Raw genomic sequence first — 21,269 nt, forward strand, 5'->3', positions numbered from 1 at the left:
GACCTAAAACTATATTACAAAGCAGCAGTCATCAAAACAATTTGGTACTGGCTAAGAAACAGAAAGGAAGATCAGTGGAATAGACTGGGGACAAGCAACCTCAGCAAGACAGTATACGATAAACCCAAAGATCCCAGCTTTTGGGACAAAAATCCATTATTCAATAAAAACTGTTGGGAAAATTGGAAGACAGTGTGGGAGAGACTAGGAATAGATCAACACCTCACACCCTACACCAAGATAAATTCAAAATGGGTGAGTGACTTAAACATAAAGAAGGAAACCATAAGTAAATTGGGTAAACACAGAATAGTATACATGTCAGACCTTTGGGAGGGGAAAGGCTTTAAAACCAAGCAAGATATAGAAAGAATCACAAAATGTAAAATAAATAATTTTGACTACATCAAACTAAAAAGCTTTTGTACAAACAAAACCAATGTAACTAAAATCAGAAGGGAAACAACAAATTGGGAAAAAATCTTCATAGAAACCTCTGACAAAGGTTTAATTACTCATATTTATAAAGAGCTAAATCAATTGTACAAAAAATCAAGCCATTCTCCAATTGATAAATGGGCAAGGGACATGGATAGGCAGTTCTCAGATAAAGAAATCAAAACTATTAACAAGCACATGAAGAAGTGTTCTAAATCTCTTATAATCAGAGAGATGCAAATCAAAACAACTCTGAGGTATCACCTCACACCTAGCAGATTGGCTAACATAACAGCAAAGGAAAGTAATGAATGCTGGAGGGGATGTGGCAAAGTAGGGACATTAATTCATTGCTGGTGGAGTTGTGAACTGATCCAACCATTCTGGAGGGCAATTTGGAACTATGCCCAAAGGGCGACAAAAGAATATCTACCCTTTCACCCAGCCATAGCACTGCTGGGTCTATACCCCAAAGAGATAATGGACACAAAGACTTGTACAAAAATATTCATAGCTGCGCTCTTTGTGGTGGCCCAAAACTGGAAAACGAGGGGATGCCCATCAATTGGGGAATGGCTGAACAAACTGTGGTATATGTTGGTGATGGAATACTATTGTGCTAAAAGGAATAATAAAGTGGAGAAGTTCCATGGAGACTGGAACAACCTCCAGGAAGTGATGCAGAGCGAGAGGAGCAGAACCAGGAGAACATTGTACACAGAGACTAATACACTGTGGTATAATCAAACGTAATGGACTTCTCCATAAATGGTGGTGTAATGTCCCTGAACAATTTGCAGGGATCTAGGAGAAAAAAACACTATTCATAAGCAAAGGATAAACTATGGGAGTGGAAACACCGAGGAAAAGCAACTGCCTGACTACAGCGGTTGAGGGGACATGACAGAGGAGAGACTCTAAATGAACACTCTAATGCAAATACTATCAACAAAGCAATGGGTTCAAATCAAGAAAACATCTAATGCCCAGTGGACTTACGCGTCGGCTATGGGGGGTGGGAGGGAGGAAAAGAAAATGATCTATGTCTTTAACGAATAATGCTTGGAAATGATCAAATAAAATATATTAAAAAAAAATACAACACCCATTCCTATTAAAAACACTAGAAAGCATAGGAATAGAAGGGTCTTTCCTAAAAATAATAAACAGTATCTATCTAAAACCATCAGCAAACATCATCTGCAATGTGGATAAACTAGATGCATTCCCAATAAGATCAGGAGTGAAACAAAGATGCCCATTATCACCTCTATTATTTAACAATGTACTAGAAACACTAGCAATAGCAATTAGAGAAGAAAAAGAAATTGAAGGTATTAAAATGGGCAATGAGGAGACCAAGCTATTCCTCTTTGTGGATGATATGATGATCTACTTAAAGAATCCTAGAGAATCAACCAAAAAGCTAATCAAAATAATCAACAACTTTAGCAAAGTTGCAGGATACAAAATAAACCCACATAAGTCATCAGCATTTCTATATATCTCCAACACATCATAGCAGCAGGAATTATAAAGAGAAATCCCATTCAAAATCACCTTAGACAATATAAAATACTTGGGAATTTATCTGCCGAGACAAACACAGGAACTATATGAACACAACTACAAAACACTTTCCACACAACTAAAACTAGATCTGAGCAACTGGAAAAACATTAACTGCTCATGGGTAGTACGAGCTGACATAATAAAAATGACCATCCTACCCAAATTTTATTTATTTAGTGCCATACCCATCGAACTTCCAAAAAACTTTTTTACAGAATTAGAAAAAACCATAACAAAGTTCATTTGGAAGAACAAAAGATCAAAGATATCCAGGGAAATAATGAAAAAGAAAATGCAAAGGAAGATGGCCTAGCAGTACCAGAGCTTAAACTATACTATAAAGCAGTGGTCATCAAAACAATTTGGTACTGGCTAAGAAACAGAAAGGAGGATCAGTGGAATAGATTTGGAGCAAGGGACCTCAGCAAAATAGTCTATAACAAACCCAAAGACCCCAGCTTTGGGGACAAAAATCTACTATTTAGATAAAAATTGCTGGGAAAATTGGAAGACAGTGTGGGAGAGATTAGGCTTGGACCAACACCTCACACCCTACACAAAGATAAACTCAGAATAGGTGAATGACCTGAATATAAAGAAGGAAACTGTAAGTAAAGTAGGTGAACACAGAATACTATACATGTCAGATCTTTCGGAAGGGAAAGATTTCAAAATCAAGCAAGACTTACAAAGTGTCACAAAATGTAAAATAAACAATTTTGACCACATCACATTAAAACGTTTCTGTACAAGCAAAGCCAATGTAACCAAAATCAGAAGGGAAATAACAAACTGGGAAACAATCTTCATAACAAAAAACTCTGACAAAGTTCTAATTACTCAAATTTATAAAGAGATAAACCAATTGTACAAAAAAATCAAGCCATTCTCCAATTGATAAATGGGCAAGGGACATGAATAGGCAATTTTCATTCAAAGAAATCAAAACCATTAATAAGCACATGAAAAGGGAACCCCTTAAATCTCTTATAATCATAGAGATCCAAACCAAAACAACTTCACACCTAGCAGATTGGCTAACATGACAGCTATGGAAAGTAATGAATGCTGGAGGGGTTGTGGCGAAGTTGGGACATTAATTCATTGCTGGTGGAGTTGTGAATTGATCCAACCATTCTGGAGGGCAATCTGGAACTATGCACAAAGGGCGCTAAAAGACTGTGCCCTCTGATCCAGCCATACCACTGCTGGGTTTGTACCCCAAAGAGATAATAAGGAAAAAGACCTGTACAAGAATATTCATAGCTGTGCTCTTTGTGGTGGCAAAAAATTGAAAAATGAGGGGATGCCCTTCAGTTGGGGAATGGCTGAACAAATTGTGGTATATGTTGGTGATGGAATACTATTGTGCTCAAAGGAATAATAAACTGGAGGTATTCCATGGGGACTGGAACAACCTCCAAGAAATGATGCAGAGCAAAAGGAGCAGAACCAGGAGAACATTGTACACAGAGACTGATACACTGTCATACAATTGAATGTAATGGACTTCTCCATTAGTGCCAATGCATCAATCCTGAACAACCCAGAGGGTTACAGGAGAAAAAACAGTATCCACATCCAGAGGAAAAACTGTGGGAGTAAAAACACTAAATAAAAACTGCTGTTTAATGACATGGGTGGTCGAAGGGGATATGAATGGGGATATAGACCCTAAATGAACATCCTAGTACAAAAACCAACAACATGAATAGAGGTTCTGATCAAGAACACATGCGATACCCAGTGAAACTGCATCAGATATGGGAGGGATGGGGGAAGGGGAGGAGAGGAAAATGATTTTTGTAACCAAGGAATAACGTTTGAAATTAAAAATAAAAATTCAAACTTTGAAATAAAATAAAAAAGAAAAAGAAAATATTCCATATAAAAGTCCACCTATTCCCTACCAATATTATCAAGGATGTCCTCAGTGCATGTATAGAAAAGACTCAAAAAAAATTCTGTGGAAATGGGAAAGCAAGCACATAGGTCAGCAGTGGCTGACATTCTCCCAGTCACATTTTTTTGGAGGGGGAAGGAGGAAGAGAAAAGCAGTTAGTAAAATCCAAAATTTTTTCAATGTTTCTTAAGACAGTTAAATGTACCTCCAGCATAGATGTCTTCTGTGTACACTTGGCTCAAATAAGTTGCTTTGTTTTTTTTAGGACTATTTCTACTGTTTTTATGAGTATATCTGGGAAGATGGTGTTGTAAGTCCAAGTTCAGCAGTGTAATAGGATGACTACTATCACAAGACCCTACTCAACTCAGTCCAGGCTATTTTTTCTTTAAAAGTACTGAAACCATCCTTGAGATTTAATTGGTTCAAACCACTGACATAGCATCCTTGCAGTCTAAATACAAAAATTAGCCCACAAAGAGTCAAGAATACTTCCTTCAGACTTCTGACCAGCAAAAACTACAGGGCCAACACATAGGTAGGGAAGCTACACCCAAATGAATTAATGACGTATCTATGCTAAGTATTCATTCTATGTTATTGCTAAGTAAATTTTTTTTGTTAATTGTTAGTCTACAAATGTTTTATTTTTGTTCTAATTATAACTTAAATTACCAGATTGTGAGTCAAGCTAAAATACAAAATTTGGCATAAATAGTAGGAATGGACTAGACTGATCTCACTGAAATGGAAGGTGAGCCCTCAGTGGCCTCTCTGGTTCTGGAAGTGTTGACCTCATACTGATAAGATACTATTGGTTATTACAAGAAGATTAGAGACTGAATTGTTTGCTTACTGTGGAATCGAGCAAATAGAAAAAGATGTGAATGTGCCTCGCACCTTTAAGAACTGTGCTGATGACATATGCTCCAAAATGATGATTATTGAATTAATAAAAATTTTTTATCTGGAGCTAACAGTGACTTCCAGACCTACTAGTTATAATAAGCCTAGGACCTTCCCAGAGATGATAATTTTGGAACTAAGAACTGTACTGAATGAATTGCTTGGGACTTGTTATATTCCTCTGAGAGTGGAGGGGGAGCAGCATGGTAAACTGTGTTCATAGGGATTCTTTGGTGCAAGGAATTTGGGAATGAAAGAAGGTATTTAAAAGGACAGTGCTTGACCTTTACTTGAGACCCCAGGAACAATTATGGAATTGGGAATCAGGAAAAATATGTTTAACTATAACCCCAGAGGATCTGATGAGAGTGGAAGGGATAAATAATAGCACATCAGATTAAAAGAAGATGCAGTTTCCATTCTGCCCCTGTTGAACATTAAGTCTCTATGCAGGCTTCCAGAAAGGATTGGAAAAGGAACTTTCTGGAGAGTGGGATCCAGTAAGGGCTTCACTGTGGCAGAAATGGAAACTTTTCACATAGAGCAGCTTCGGGATACTTATTAAAGTAGGCACTGGGGGAGTTTGGGCACCCCAGCAGTGGCAATGTTTAGGCCTTGGAAGTGGAAGTGTCTATGACAATGCTCAGATCCTGGCAGAGGGAGAGAATATCTAAGCCCTAGGTTTGGGGAGAAAACTTCAGAACAGTGCTCAGGCCCTAGCACAAGGGCAATAAAAGTGGGGAAGATGGAGGAACAGATGGAGGAAAACTCAAGCCTCAGCATAGGAGGCAAGACAATATACGGTGGCATAGGTCCAGCAGGAAGTATGGACCAAAAAGGCATTTCTGCTGTCTCTGATGAAGAAAACAGCTTGTAATAAAAATCTGTGAAGGTATTTTCCATTTGTCTTCTGTTTGTTATTCTCCTTCCATTTTCATCGATAAAGGCACTTGGACTGGTTTTATTTAGTTGGGCCTCTTGACAAATTTACTTTAAACTAAATCTATTCTCCAATGTGTTTCTCTGCTTTATGGACAATAATGCTCATAATCAAGCGTCTTAACCTCTTGGTAAGATTATACAAGTTAGTTTACATTCTAAGCCAAGGTTGTATTTAGCCACTATTTTTCTCAGTCTGGCAAGAAAAACTGTTGACTACAGTATTCTGTAGGCACTTTTGGTCCCATTTTTATTGAAACAGATATATAACAGTTAAAATTCTAAATAAAATTACTATAATTTTTGCCATTCATGTGTAAGAGGAGGATTCAAGGATGAGGATGCAATGTTAAAGAAGACTTGATTGACAGGTGAAGACCATTGGAAGCAAAGGAGCATGGGAGAAGAATGGTGTCCTGGGAGGGATCCCAGGTAAAGAAGGGGCTTTTGAGACTAGATCTCTAGGTGAGAGGAGGTTTCTTGCCTTGCTGGAGATCGTCTAAGAGCCAGCTGAGAGATAGCAAAGAAAATCAACCTTGGGACTTCTCATGAAGAGATTCAAAACTGTCTGACACTTCTAGCAACATCTGAAGAGAGACTCAAGTCCTATTGGACCTAAAGGGTCTCGGACTCAATGGCGTTTGAGCCAAGCCTTATAGCACCTCCCTTACTCTTGCCTTGATCCTCTAATATCTTAGGAACAACCTCCAGGAAGTGATGCAGAGCGAAAGGAGCAGAACCAGGAAAACATTGTACACAGAGGCTGATACACTGTGATACAATCCAACATAATGGACTTCTCCATTAGTGTCAATGCAATGTCCCTGAACAATCTGCAGGGATATAGGAGAAAAACACTATCCACAAGCAGAGGACAAACTGTGGGAGTAAAAACACCGAGGAAAAGGGGTTAAGGGGACATGTCTGAGGAAAGACTCTAAATGAACACTCTAATGCAAATACCAACAACATGGAAATCAGTTCGAATCAAGAACACATGTGAAACCCAGTGGAATCATGCTTCGGCTATGGGGTGGAGGGGGAGGAAAAGAAAATGATCTTTATCTCCAATGAATAATGTTTTGAAATGACCAAATCAAATATTATTTAAAAAAAACAAGACCATGGGCTAACTACATAATCAATTCATATTGAAATGTTTGTTGATGATATGACAATAAAAAAGAAAATTTCAAAAAATGACTAATCTTTCTAACTTAGAATATAATCAGTTATGTTTTTACAATGATTTTAACCTTAAGGTTCTTTAAGTTTTCATGATACAATGGTAAGAGGGTTCTTTGTAATCCACAAGTCTTTAGCCTTTTATTCCTTCTTTCTGATACATATTTTCTGAAATATTTATCAATATTATCTCCCATTCTTACCTTTGCATTAAAATAACCAAGGTTTAATGGTGTATCAAGATGTTTACAGATTTAACCTGGAAAAATCTGAGCACATTTTTCATTGAGTTTATCTCCTCCATTCTCTACCAACAAAATTAGTGCAAAAAGCTCGATTATTTTATGGTAGGTTTTTTTATAAATATATACCTCATGGACTACAATACAAGATGATCAAATGTTTCATTGTGTAATATTTCTTTTTGTCTTTGGGCATAAAGCCAACTGCCTTAACTCTTTTTTTTTTAACTCTCCAAGGAAGTATGGTCCATCCTTCAATTTAGCAGAAATTTTCTTCCTCTGGTTTCATTTACAGTAAAAATATCAAGAGTTATATGGGAGGGTGCAGCTAGGTGGTGCAGCAGACTGAGAGCCAGGCCTAAACAGAAGTCCTGGGTTCAAATCTAGTCTCAGATACTTCCTAGCTGTGTCCCTTGGCAAGTCATTAAATCTGATGCACTACCTAACCCTTACCACTCCTTCTGCCTTAGAACCAATACAGAATATTGATTCAAAGACAAAGGAAAGGGTTCAAAAAAAAACAATATGATTCAGCTCCTCCTTTAGCAGGTTAATTTGTTGAATAAGGACCTCACATTTAGAGCACCAAAAATCAAGTTCAAGTTTATAGATGGTCTAAAAACTGCAATTCTGAACAGTCTCTTTTCAACCACTCTTCCATCCCTGGAGAACTAGAAGGGGGCAACACAAAATGAAAGGCCATTTTTTGTTAATTTTTGCATGGGTTGCAACAAACAAAGAAATTCATCAATAAGTAGTCATATTTACTTGTGATGAGCTACTCTGTACTTAGTTATGCCAGGCCTTGGAAAGCTGACTTGGTGTGTTGCCAGAATCAATCTAAAACATATATAATCATGTCAGTCTCTCATTCAAGTCTTTGGTCACAATGGTTCTTTATAGCTTCTAAAATAAAAAATAAAATTCTAATATACAGATGAAGGGGTAAGAGATCCAGAAATTACAATGATGTACAAAGGACATCAATAAAACTTTTCATCTTAATAAATAGAACAAGGCCTAGGAAAGAGTCCTGTAATATATCCTGAACTTCCCTTATACCAATGTTGATCCATTAAATGATACTCTTTAGGCACTACTGCTCAAGATGTAATTTGCCCAAATATGTTATCTAGCCCACATTTCTTCATCTTCATAAATCTTTAACTGAAAGAGAATCAAAGGATCATTTAATATAGGATTCTGACCTTATTTGGGCAGGCAAGGAAGCGAGTTATCATGACCATTTTTTTGTAAATGTAGCCCAGAGATGTAGATGATTCAGCTAAGAATCTAGATCTCTTGCTTTTTAATGTAATCATCCTTCTTCTACATTACTCAGACTTCTGAATGTAAATATTACAAAAATTTATAAGAAAGATTGTGATGTATATTAACTTTACTTTCTTTTAATGAACTTAAGATATTTCCTAGTGATAGGCAAATGGGAAAATTAAAAACCATTCTTAGTGTCCTTAGACTCTTTTTAAAATCCCAAATAAAACAACAAATGAAAAAAAGCACTTAATAAGCACTTACTTTGTTGCAAAGTACTGCATTAAATGCTAGGGTTGCAAAGAGAAAAGAGTTATTTTTCTCAAGAAGTTCAGATTCTAATGGAGGAAACTACACATTTAAGAGGTTTCAGCTGCAAGTGAGATAGAAAGGCCCAGTGGTACAGTGGCAAAGCAGATGGTAATACATCTTTCTTAATATCAGACAATTGAAGTATTTGAAGGCACCAAGGACTTTGATGGAAAGATCTTTCTTTTCTGGGTTTTTAGCAAATGTGATAGCCCTTGAAGCAGCAGCTGCCAAACTATGTAACCACAGCAAATTGCTCCTCTAGATAACTGATGACTACAGGAGTGGGTTGAAAGCAGAGCCAGTATTAGTGGAGCGCCGATATCCTCCTTGCTCTCAGGTCTACCTGCCCAGTAGTAACAGCAGCTGGTGGCCTCTTCTCCAGAGGCTGCAAGGGACAGGCTGGAAGCAAGATTGATGGTATTTGGGCACTTCTAATCCTCATTCTCTTCAGGCCAAAATTCTAGATTATCTCTTGCAGAGGAGGTAGTAAAATTGTTTGGACACCCCTGGTAAATATTAATTTCTGTCTGTCTCGGGGTGCCATGCTATTTCAACTAGGCTGATCTGACTATCCTATCAGTGTTAGGTAGTGTGATAACGGTGGTTGCCAAGATGGCAGACCCCTTCTCCACAAAGTTTTCTTCCCTGGAAATTAGTAAAAAATGACATAGTTTAGTGCAAAAAGTACTGGACCCAAGAATCAGAAGACTAGAGTCTTGGTTCCAACATTCACTAGCTATGTGTCCAGGGGCAAAGCATTTTTCAACCTGAGCCTCAATTTTCTTATCTTTGCAGATAATAATGTTTATAATACTTATTTACATGAGCTGCCCCAAGGGCCATCGTGAGGAAAGCAATTAGTGAACTAGAAAAAGCCATATAAATGTGAATAATCACCATTATTGCTACAAGCTTTCATTTTCCTTCCTCCTTTTTACATTTAAATAAGCCTATGACCCCTTTTGGTGCATATACCCAAAAATCATGTAAAAGTTATAGCAATAATAATGATAAAAAATAAAGATAATGCTAGCATTTAGGGACTATTCTAACATCTTTGTTAATTATCTACCATGTTTTAAGGTTCAAAAAGCATTTTAAATGAATTATCTCATTTGATTCTCACAACTGCACTGTGAAGTAGCCACAATAACTTCTCTCCTCAGCTAATCTCGTAAGTTCTAAAGATGGAAAGGCTATAAGAATTAGGTGAACCCTGTCATTTTATGAATAAGGCCCAGAGACATTGATGACTTGCAATAGTCCCATAAGAAGTAAATAACACAGCTGGAGGGACAGCTAGGTACCTCAATGGATAGAAAGCCAGGCCTAGAGACAGGAGGTCCTGGGTTCAAATCTGGTCTCAGAACTTCCTACCTGTGTGACTCTAGGCAAATCATTTAACCTCTATTACCAAACCCTTACTATTCTTCTGCCTTGGAACCAAGACCCAGTACTGAATCTAAGACAGAAGTTAAGGGTTTAAAAAAAAAGAAACAGCTAAGATTTGAATCTTAAGTTCCCCAAGTAAAAACATCTGCTTTTAACTTAGCTTCTAGGAAGGAATTTTGGAGCATTATGACATTAAGTGACCTACCTATCTATCACTAGACAGACAGTCATGTCAGAGCACTCTTTTCATTAACTACATGGCCTTCCATGCTTATGCTAATAATTTCCAAATCTCTATCTCCAATGATGATCTTTCCACCAAGCTCTAGATAACCATCTCCAACATTTTATAAGATACTTTCATTTGTAACTGATCACAAGAAAACATACCTGACATTAATGAAATAAGTCTCTGTCTAGCCTCATTTGATGCCCTTGGAGTGCGAATTCGGTCAATCCACTGATATTCTGGGTCTTCATTCACCACCAATTCTTCCACAAATCCATGAATTATTACAGCTCGATAACATTTTGGAATAGATGTTGCTATTAAGAAAAAAAAAGAATGGTTGTATCTTTACATTTCTTAATTTAGTCCAAGCTGAATTTATTTTAAATATAAAATACTCTGTTGGCCTTAAAATTGAAGAATAATTCTTTAATTATGGTTTTATAACTAAGTAATTATTATAATGCTGCAAAAGGATACAATATGACCAAATATAGAAACATTTGTATTTTCTTTCAGGAGGTTTTTGCTCCTCATTTTTTTTGTCCTGGCCTATGATTTCATTTGTATGGAGGATTCCATGTGGAAATATCCTTAACCAATTTAAATCAACAACATTTTTCTTTAACTTATCTTCTAAGAAGGATTCCTGGAGCACTATGATGTTAAGTGACCTGCCAACCTATCACTAAACAGACAGTGCAAGTCAGAGATAGACTTGAACCTGGGTCCTCCTGATTCCAAGATAAGACTTTCTATACACTATTCCTTACAATTACATTAAAGAAATGTTCACCTATGGTCTATTTTGTGGTTCAATAATTGCTATGAATAATATTAAGTAATATGATATGAAATCTAAATAAAATTCAGACTATAAATTACCTGGAAATAGAAAAGGAAAGTAAGAAATAATCACTATGCTAAAAATTGAATATTCATTTAAAACTGTTTAAAGTTATTCCAGTTAACCCAAAGATTCAAACTTGGAGAAGGGGGCAGAATTCACTATTTGACAAAAATTGCTGGGAAAACTAGAAAACAGTATAGCAGAAACTAGGTATAGAGCAATATCTAACACTATATACCAAGATAAAGTCAAAATGGATACTTGATCTAGAAATAAAAGGTGACACCAAAAAAAAAAATAAAAAATTAGGGGAACATGGAAAAGTTTAGCTGTCAGATTTATGGATAAGGGAAGAATTTATGATCAAACAAAAGATAGAAAACATTATGAAAAATAAAATGGATAATTTTGACTATATTAAATTTAAAATGTTTTGTACAAACACAACCAATGCAACCAAGATTATAAGGGAAAAAATAAATTGAGAAAAAATTTTAAAACAAGTGTCTCTGACAAAGGCCTTAGTTTTCAAATACATAGAGAACTGAGTCAAATTTATAATACAAAGCATTCCCCAATTGATAAATGGTCAAAGGATACAAAACTGGCAATTCTCAGAGGAAGAAATTAAAACTATGTATAATTATATGAAAAAATTCACCAAATCATTGTTGATTAGAGAAATACAAATTAAAACACTCTAAGATACCACTTCCTACCTATCAATTTGGCTAATATGACCAAAAAGGAAAACCATAAATGTTGGAGGAGATATGGGAAAATTAGGATGTTAATATGCTGTTGCTGGAGCTGTGAACTGATCCTAACCATTCTGAAAAGCAATACGGAACTAGGTCCAAAGAAAAGGCCATAAAACTAACTATGCATAGCCTTTGATCTACAAATACCATTACTGGGTCTGTGTCCTAAAAAGATCAGAAATAAGGGAGAAGGATCTACTTGTACAAAAATATTTTTAGCAGCTCTTTTTGTAGTGGCAAAGGATTGTAAACTAGGGGGTATACATGAATTGGAGAATGGCTGGACAAGTTGTGGTATAAAGCTGTAATGGAATACTCACAGTACCATTAGAAGCAATGAAAGGATTAGTTCAGAAAAACCTGGGAAGACTTATATGAACTTATATAAAATGAAGAGAGCCAGGAGAACAATGTATACAGTAACAGAAAATTATACAATGATCAATTGTGAAAGACTAAACTATTATCAGCAAATCAAGTTTCCAAGATAATCCACAAGGGACTCAGGAAGAAAAATGCTATTCACAGACAAAGAAGGAATTGTAAGAGTAATTACAGATGAAAGCATTTTATCTTCCATTTTATTTCCTTCATTGGTCTTTTACTGTATTATGATATGTGATATTTCATGATGAAGTGTCAGAATAGGACTTTCTTTGGAATTTATACTTAATACAATGTGAAAAATATTAGAAATCTTATATATACTATAAATTATAATATGTGTATATTGTAAGGTAATGGAATAATAATATATTGAAGTGAAAAAAAAAAGGCATTCCAGACATAACTATCACTCTTTAAAAATCATGCCATTTAGCATTCTATCTCTCAAGAACCACAGACTTCAATGTCTACTCACAATAGTGCAAAACCTCTAGTAAATAAAAATTATGACTAAATGGTATCCAAACCACAGATGAACAGACTAATTTAACACATGGAATATCAAATGATGAGCAGTTATCAATAGCAAAGATTGTACCAGGTTCAAAACAATAGACCTGGGATACAAATAAATGGCACAGTTATGCTCCATACATACAACAGCAAAATATTACTAAATTTTTAGGCCTAAACATACAAGTTTACAAAAACAACTTACTGTTTGATCGCAGAAAAATGTCCTATAGAGAGATTACAATTTCTTGGCAAATACACACTTTTTATGTAGATCTTAAAAGACAAAGATCCTAGTTTTTTCCATATTTCTAGAAATCTATTTTTTTTATTAAGACCAAGCTACTTCCAATTAAAATCATTTACTTACTGCAGAAGAATTTTACTCCACAAGATGACTGCCTAAAACGATTTAAATCATTGAAAAGATCTACTTTTACTACTACATTGATCTCCCCACGGATACCTGTGAAATAAAAAGGAAGAAGCAACAATTCATTCCAGGAAAAATAATCCTTCACTTAAAATTATCATGTAAATTAAAGTCTCTTTTTATAAAATTGCATATTATAGCAGCAGCTTAGCAAACTGAAATAGGACTGGACTTTGAGTAAAAAACACCTAAACTGAACTACATTCTCTGATATTTATTGTATGTCTAAGGGCAAAACACTTATCTTTTCTGCACCTTAGACAATTCTCTAAGACTACAAATTATAAATCTAGGTGGCTGGAGTTTTTATAACCAAGAAACTAGAAGTCATTTGCATACAGATTAATGTATCATGTTATGAAATCAACATTAATACTTTTTTTTTAAACCCTTACCTTCTGTCTTAGAATCAATACAATATTGGTTCCAAGGCAGAAGAGTGGTAAGGGCTAGGCAATGGGGGTTAAGTGACTTGCCCAAGGTCACACAGCTAGGAAATGTCTGAGGCCAGATTAACATTAATACCTTTTCCCAAAAAATATTCCTTGATCTTTTCTCTCTCCAGCCTTTAATATATCCATTTCTGGCCATTTTTTACATGTAAGTCCTTTTAGTCACAGTCGGTCATTTCAATCATTTTATTCACAACCACCCTAGAATCCTTTAGCTATTTTCCCTCTCACCACTCCTGCTCTATTAAAGCCTTAGTAACTCTATGAGTCTGCAATCTGTTCTTGAGACCAGTGTGTGCCATGCACAGCTCAAGTAGTACAGTCTAATGATGCTTTCATCATTTTTAAACTCACAATGGGCCTGAGCTGCTGCTTGATAATTATTTCTCTCATAAACTCCCTATCACATTTCTCCTAATCACTTATTACTTTCTCTTCCTCAGGCTTTCAGAATTTAACTCCACCATCTCAGAGGACTGCTAAGATTTCATTAAAATGAAAGACAGTCAATCTGAGCTCTCCTTTTAGTTGTCTTCTTCCATATGACAAAACTTCTGTCTTAACTTTCTCTTCCTTCCCTCCAGTCTCAGAGGATAAAGAACTTTTCAGTCTTTTTACATACTAAACACTCCTTCACTTATTGTTTCCACCAAACAAATGCTTTTCATCCCAATGTATACCAAATATGTTCCCAATGAGATATAATGTAAAGAGCTTACAAATGTTGGTACTATATGCCTGCTGTAATGATATTACTATTATTATAATTGTTATCTCATTTTTCTTATCTTGTTTCATAGGGTTTAGGTAAAAATGGCCCAAGGACAAATAACTATATGTTATTATGGTTTTTTATAATTAATTTTCTACATATGGTTATACAAAGGAATAAAATGATGGATTTTGGTAAATTAATAAGAGTGTCTGGACACATCATCCGCATGGACCCACAGCGAATACCAAGACAGGTATTCTATGGTGAACTGTCAGCCGGCCTCAGGAAACAAGGCTGGCCGAAGAAAAGATTCAAGGATCAGCTAAAGTCCAACTTGAAGTGGGCTGGCATGACACCAAAGCAACTAGAACTCGCTGCCTCTGACAGAAGCAGCTGGTGAACCCACATTAACCATGCCGCCATCACGTTTGAAGATGAGCAACGTCGACGTCTTGCCGCTGTGTGTGAACACCGACACCAGGCCACAACTGCACCTCCCATAACAACTGGCGTCCCAGGCCCCATGTGCCACAAACTCTGCGCCTCAGCCTTTCGACTTCGAAGCCACATGAGGGTACATCAATAGATGATAATGCACAAAGACAATTGTCATTCTCGGTCACCAAGATACTACCACTACTACTATTGTGTAGATTCTCTGAAAGCATTTTTGGGACAACTCTAAAGACAAGAATAACATGTAATCTTGTCCTGTTCCCATGTGGTTTAAATTTCTATATTTTGAAAGCTCTTCATTACTTGTAGTTTGGGAATTCTGACTATTTAGCAAAGCCAGTATCTATTAAAAAATATATTAAATTTTTATAGACTGGGTAGTTTTGTCTACATATCATAGACAGTTCTGTCTATAATGATACTTTGTTTCTTCTACAGTTTTATTTGTTGAATTCTCAAGGATTGGGAAGTATAGGGTGTTTGTAATACATGGATTTGCCATCGATACTTTGTAAAAGATAGTAAGCTTCTAGTATATCATTCTAGCCAAATAATTGAGTCTTTCAGAGTAGCCAGTAAATGGTAAATTTTTTAAACCTCCAGAGATATGTTTCCACTATTTCACTGTATAATCTGCAAAAATAAATCAATTAAAGCTCCTTTAAAAATAAACTCGTTTAGCAAAGACATTCCTGAAGGACTTATGGGAAAGAATGCTAACCACATTAAGAGAAAGAACAATGGGAGTAGAAATGCAAAAGAACATATGACATCACTTATCAAATATATACAGATACGTGATTTGGGAGTTAGGCTTTAAAAGATTGCTCTATAGCAAAAATGAATAATGTGGAAATAGTTATCAAGTGATACTATTTATACAAACCAGTGGAATTGCTTGTCAGCTCTGGGAGGGGGGAGGAAAGAAGAGAGGAAAAGAAATTAAATCATGGAAACATGGAAAAATATTTAAAAATAAAAATAAAAATAAATTAACTTGTTTCTGGGTGGCAATGACCTGATCCCGAATCATTACCTTTAGTAAACCTCTCCATTTCTACAAATGTATCTGCATGACTGATATTTGTTCCATGCTTCTTTGTTAACATAATGTGACATTTATGTGGGCATCTCCACATAAACTTTTTATTCGACTTTTTCATTCCACTCCTAGATGGCAGCTATTTCAAAGGCTCCATCTATAAAATAGACTATCCTAGGTTTTATCTGACAAATCTGATAGTATTTACCTATTGTCATCCTTTACAGATTTAAGATCTGTTTGTTCCACAAGTATTTAAGCTATTTATCATATGCTCTGAAAATAACCTATCAGTCCTCTTACTCCTTTTTAACAAGGAAGTATCCATCTTTCTATAGCTACCTTAGCCTTGTGTTTGACTAATACTGTACAGACTGCTTTTGTTTGGATACCTTCTCAGTCTGCTTCCTATAAATGGGCAATAGTTATATGTTCAAGTTATCTGTGCAAAATAGCAGTTGGATGCTGATATATCTATTTCAGTGTGTCTGCATATCATTATTATTTTTCTCAAGTTATTTCTACCATGGTGAAATCTGATGCCTGTCCTTAGGAGTATTCTTTGGCATGCAGCGAGCATGGTAGCCATGGTAAGGTGGGGGGGTTTTGAAATGGCTGATCAGCCATGGGCACGTGGGCTTTATTTTATATCCCTTTTTATTCCTTTATTTCTAATGATCATTAATAAATCTTTAAAATATAATTTTTTATTTATTGAGACTAATTTTAATTTTTACAATAATGATTATTAGAAAAAAGAAACAAAGTTATTTATTTATTTCTTTAATAAAAGACTATGTGGTGCCCAAAGAAAAAATCATTATTAGTAAATTCAGTAATTTCTGGTCATATCTATATCAATAGCACTGTCAATAGTAGTCATGTTACTTGTTTCAAGCAAGAACTCCTTAGTTTATGTAAGTCTTGCTGACTTGCCTAAAAGTTATAATTATCATTGAGGAAATTAGGATGATAATAGCACTAATCTCAAAGAACTATGAGGAAACTGAAATAATATACTAGGTATTATAATGAGTAAAACAATGATGTTATTAATAAGCTAAAGCTATTATTGATAAGCTATAGCTTATATATTAAACCTACTTTGTAGGCGATTGTTAGGGGTTAAACTCTTGTGCAGGTGGTTGATAAATATCTGAAGCAGTTTGATAAAACTCTTATTTATTTAATCTATGAGGAGAAGCAGGAACAGGAAGCAGTTGGTAGGAAATAAGAAAATCTCTTAACCCTATACTAAAATATCTAAATAACCCCCCAAAAAAATCTAACTGCTTTCTTTGCAGTGTCTTCTTGTCTGCCAGAGCACACTTATGTTATATTACTCTCAACTATCTTATATAATATTTCTCTAACTAACCTATTCTAATAGATGAACATTTACTTGATAATGAACTCCTTAACTCCTTACCAACTGTCAGATATAGCTGTCAGAATCTCTTGGCTGTGAGACACTGACACAGGTCCTGCTCCCCAGTCAGAGAGAATGAACAGAGGCCCTCTGACAGCTCCTTCTCCCTTCAGGAGAAAAGCTCTCCAGGATCAGACTTTAACTCTACTTCATAGGTATATCTCAAACTCTCAAAAGTAACTCTCTCAAAAGTCACTAACCAATCTTCTTTGTCTGAGAGAATGAGCCAGCAATTCTGCTCCCAAGGAAGTCAGAGCAATATGTACCCAGAACTAACTAACTGCCTTTCCTCTTTTATGAAGGGCCTCTTAAAGAGACGGAGGGTGGCAGCTATCTCTTAAAGCAACAGAGTAATATTACTTAACTTCCTCTAACCTAGAAATTTTGCTCCTAAGGAGACAGCAAACATTAAATAAATTCCTTATAACTGTATAGTGATTTGCAAATCTTAAAGCACTAAATAAATGAGTTCATCATCTCCAACTCTCAAAGTATAGGTATATCTCCCTCAAAGCTCTGCCCGGAGATGACTTCCCTCTTCATATTCTCTCCCTAAGTGATTTTATCTGATCCCATAGGTTCAATTATTTCCTATATGCTATATGATTCCCATATTTTATACAAGGAATATATAATACATATTGAATGTGATATATTGAATACATGTAGTAACATAATACATAATAAATATCACAGAGAGAGACTACACATGTTATCTCTCTGAAGTCAATGGTGTAGGACTGCAGTCCTGTATTTCTACTTGGTTATCCTACCACATTTCAAACACAGTTAAATGCAAAATTGAATTCATCATTTCAACCCAATATTTATTAAAATCTTAATATGTGTAAACACAGTGCTAGGATTTGGAGATATAAAAATAAAAACCAAAGAGTCTCTGCCCTCAAGGAATGTTTAAATGAAAAGATAACACACATACACAGATAAGTAAACACAAGATAATTTTTAGAAAAGAATATTAACAACAGGTGTGATCTAGAAAGGTGCATCTGGGCAGCACCCTTAAAATAAATTTATAAATCAAATTAAATAAATTATAGATTCTGAAAGGTTAAAATGAAGAAAGAGAAGATTCCAAGCATTAAAAAGTCTGTAAAGATTTGGACAGAAAAATGAAATGTTAATTTTAAAGAGCCAGCAACCCAGTTTGGCTGAAACTCAGAAAAGAAGTAATGTAAAATAAGTCCAGAAAAAAAAAAAGGATTGAATCTAGTTTGTGGAGAACTTTAAATGCCAAAGTAAGGAATTTATATTTTGTCAAAGAAATAATAAGGAGCCACTGAAGGTTTTCCATATGGTCAGGCATGATCTTAGGAAGATTCTTTTGACAGTTATAAGGAAGATAGAATCCTTCCCCCAAAACTATATTTAGATATAAGGTTGAGAAAGGACGAGTCAAAAGTAATTCAAGCATTTTAATTCTTGCTAATTAGAAAATACGGTGGCACCATCAATAGAAACATGAGGAAGGATGAGTTTATAGGAAAAGATCAAAATGAACCCCCAACCAACTGCCAAAAAAATCTTCCCAAGATATAGGTCTCATACCTATCAAGAATTTCTCAGAGCTCCCTAATTAAGTATGAGATAAAATATTTGTCCTTAAGCATTGCATTTATGTTCCTCCAAATTCTTACTCCAAACTATTTTTTAATCCTTATTTTATAATACTGGGTTGACTTGTTCTATATACCATCTCTTGCCTCTACCAAATTTGCAAAGGTCATCCTCGATTCCTGTAATTCTTTCCCTCCTCATTTCTGCCTTTCAGAACTCTTACTTTTCTCCAAAATCTAGTTTATATCTCATTATATCCATGTAGATTTCCCTGATGCCTTCAGTTAATAGTAGTCTCTCCATCCTCAAATATTCCTAAAACTCCCTATTGCAGATCACTACTCTGATCCCTTTAACTCCCTATCTTGTATTATATTTATATGTGTACATTTCACTGACACTTTAACCCAATGAACCCCTAAAGTTTACAAGTTCTTTGAAGGCAATGACTCATCTCTGAGACTCCCATCAAAATATCCTAGCATTTTGCATAGTGCCTTGGTCAGGGTAGGCACTTAAGAAATGTTTGTTAAGTTAAATTCATTATAAATCATATATATTCTTATCAGAATGTAAAGACTGACTAGGAGTCATATTTTAAATTGTTACATATCTACTAAAGGTATGCTGCTTTCAAATATTAAACAGATATTTTAAATAAAATAACTCCATGACATAGCTTTTAAAAAAATTATTTTTTTCTTAAAATATTAACCCTTACCATGTATGGTATCATAAATTGGAAACCATCCTGAGATTACTGTAGCAGCCTCACTATAGAGTAAAGGATCAATATCAATATACACTTTGCCGATGGCATCATTTGCACTGTAAGTATCATGGTCAAGTACTGTGATCTGTAGAGGTTCATCCTGTAAATCTTCATCATCCACCTAGAATTATATCCCAAAATGAAATATCAAATGTCTTTAATTATAAAAAATAAAATACATAGCAAGAGTATATAACATTTCTCATAATGTAAAGAAAAATAACCCACCAAATTTCTAAGGGAACTAGAAAAAATAAATGGGATGTGATCAATACAAAATATTAACAATGCATAAAATACTTTTTCTTCATTCAATCATGTTTTACTAGTATATATCCTATAAAATATACTTGGTTAACATCAGAACACTATATAAACTGGCTAAAGAGATAGAAATGTAATATTTAAAATTATGAGGCTGTTTATAGATTAATAATTTTATTAAATCAAAAGTAGTAATAGTAGTAAATAGAGGAAAACATAGGAGACAGGTCCTTAACCTTTCTAATCTATTGGTGCCATTTATTAGCTTCTAGCTACAACCCAGCAAGGTTTACTTGATTCCTCCATTTGCACACCAAAGACCAAAACTAGCTCCTGGTCTGACCTTATAAGCTTTTTTCTCCACCCACTAACACTCACACATCACATCTCCAGAACCAATCATAGTTTCTTAATTTGCCTGGGCTGCCCAGGAGGGCAGTGCCTATGGAATCAGTTTCCTGTCTCATTGGTTCCTTGGTTCTTAACTTCCTCTTCTGAGGCTCGTCTATATCTGAATTTACTCAGTGGTATTTGATCTCCAGGTCACTGAGAAATGACATTAAAAAAAGGCAACATTAGAGAGAAAATCACTTCTGACAAAAAGATTTATTTTTAATTATTCTAATACATTGAAATCAACAGACAAAAGAATTGTTCATATATCAAAATCCTCCATAACTAAATTCTTTAAAAAGAGAATTTTAAATATCTAAATTTAAAAAGCTCTTCATAGTATACTATAAAAAAGAGGCATATTACTGTAGAGGTGTGGAAGCTAGGAAAATCTACTTAGCTTAGATAGTATAGAGGAAAGTCTACTGGCCTTGGAGTCAAGAGAGATAATTGGTTTCAAATCCCATCTTCAATAACTATCAGCATCTTTTAAAATGGGTATAATGGGACCTGTAGCATCTACCTCCCAGGTCTGCTATAAGGAAAATATACAACAAAATACCAACCTTAAAGCACTATATAAATATCAGTTATTTTTACTATTTATTAGCTGTAACAAAACAAAGCTTCTTCCATAGAATTTCAGAGTTAGAAGGGACCTCAGAAGTAACTTCATTCACCCTTCTACACTATGTAGAAATCTTTTCTACAACATCTAATCTCTGGCTACTTCCAGAGACAAAGAGTCTATTGCTTTGCAAGGCAACCTGTCTCTTTTTTTAGACAACCCTAAGTATTACTTCTTCTTGAGAGACAGTATGAAGTAAGTAG

The 21,269-nt window shown here is 35.1% G+C and overlaps 1 protein-coding gene across 49 annotated transcripts in view; it reads right to left on the reverse strand.

The window, feature by feature from the left end:
• The window catches only part of C2CD5 (C2 calcium dependent domain containing 5), a 164,108-nt gene that overhangs the window by 131,366 nt on the left and 11,473 nt on the right, over window positions 1-21,269 (reverse strand). For all 49 annotated transcript variants that reach the window (XM_056799392.1, XM_056799400.1, XM_056799356.1 and 46 more), the window contains 3 exons: window positions 19,731-19,902; window positions 13,275-13,370; window positions 10,555-10,710 (listed from right to left, as the gene is read on the reverse strand). In XM_056799392.1, the coding sequence (XP_056655370.1) occupies window positions 10,555-10,710; window positions 13,275-13,370; window positions 19,731-19,902 (424 nt within the window). The remainder of the gene's footprint in view (window positions 1-10,554; window positions 10,711-13,274; window positions 13,371-19,730; window positions 19,903-21,269) is intronic.

The sequence above is a fragment of the Monodelphis domestica genome, chromosome 5, assembly GCF_027887165.1.
Source record: "Monodelphis domestica isolate mMonDom1 chromosome 5, mMonDom1.pri, whole genome shotgun sequence".
In the NCBI taxonomy this organism is placed as follows: domain Eukaryota; kingdom Metazoa; phylum Chordata; class Mammalia; order Didelphimorphia; family Didelphidae; genus Monodelphis; species Monodelphis domestica.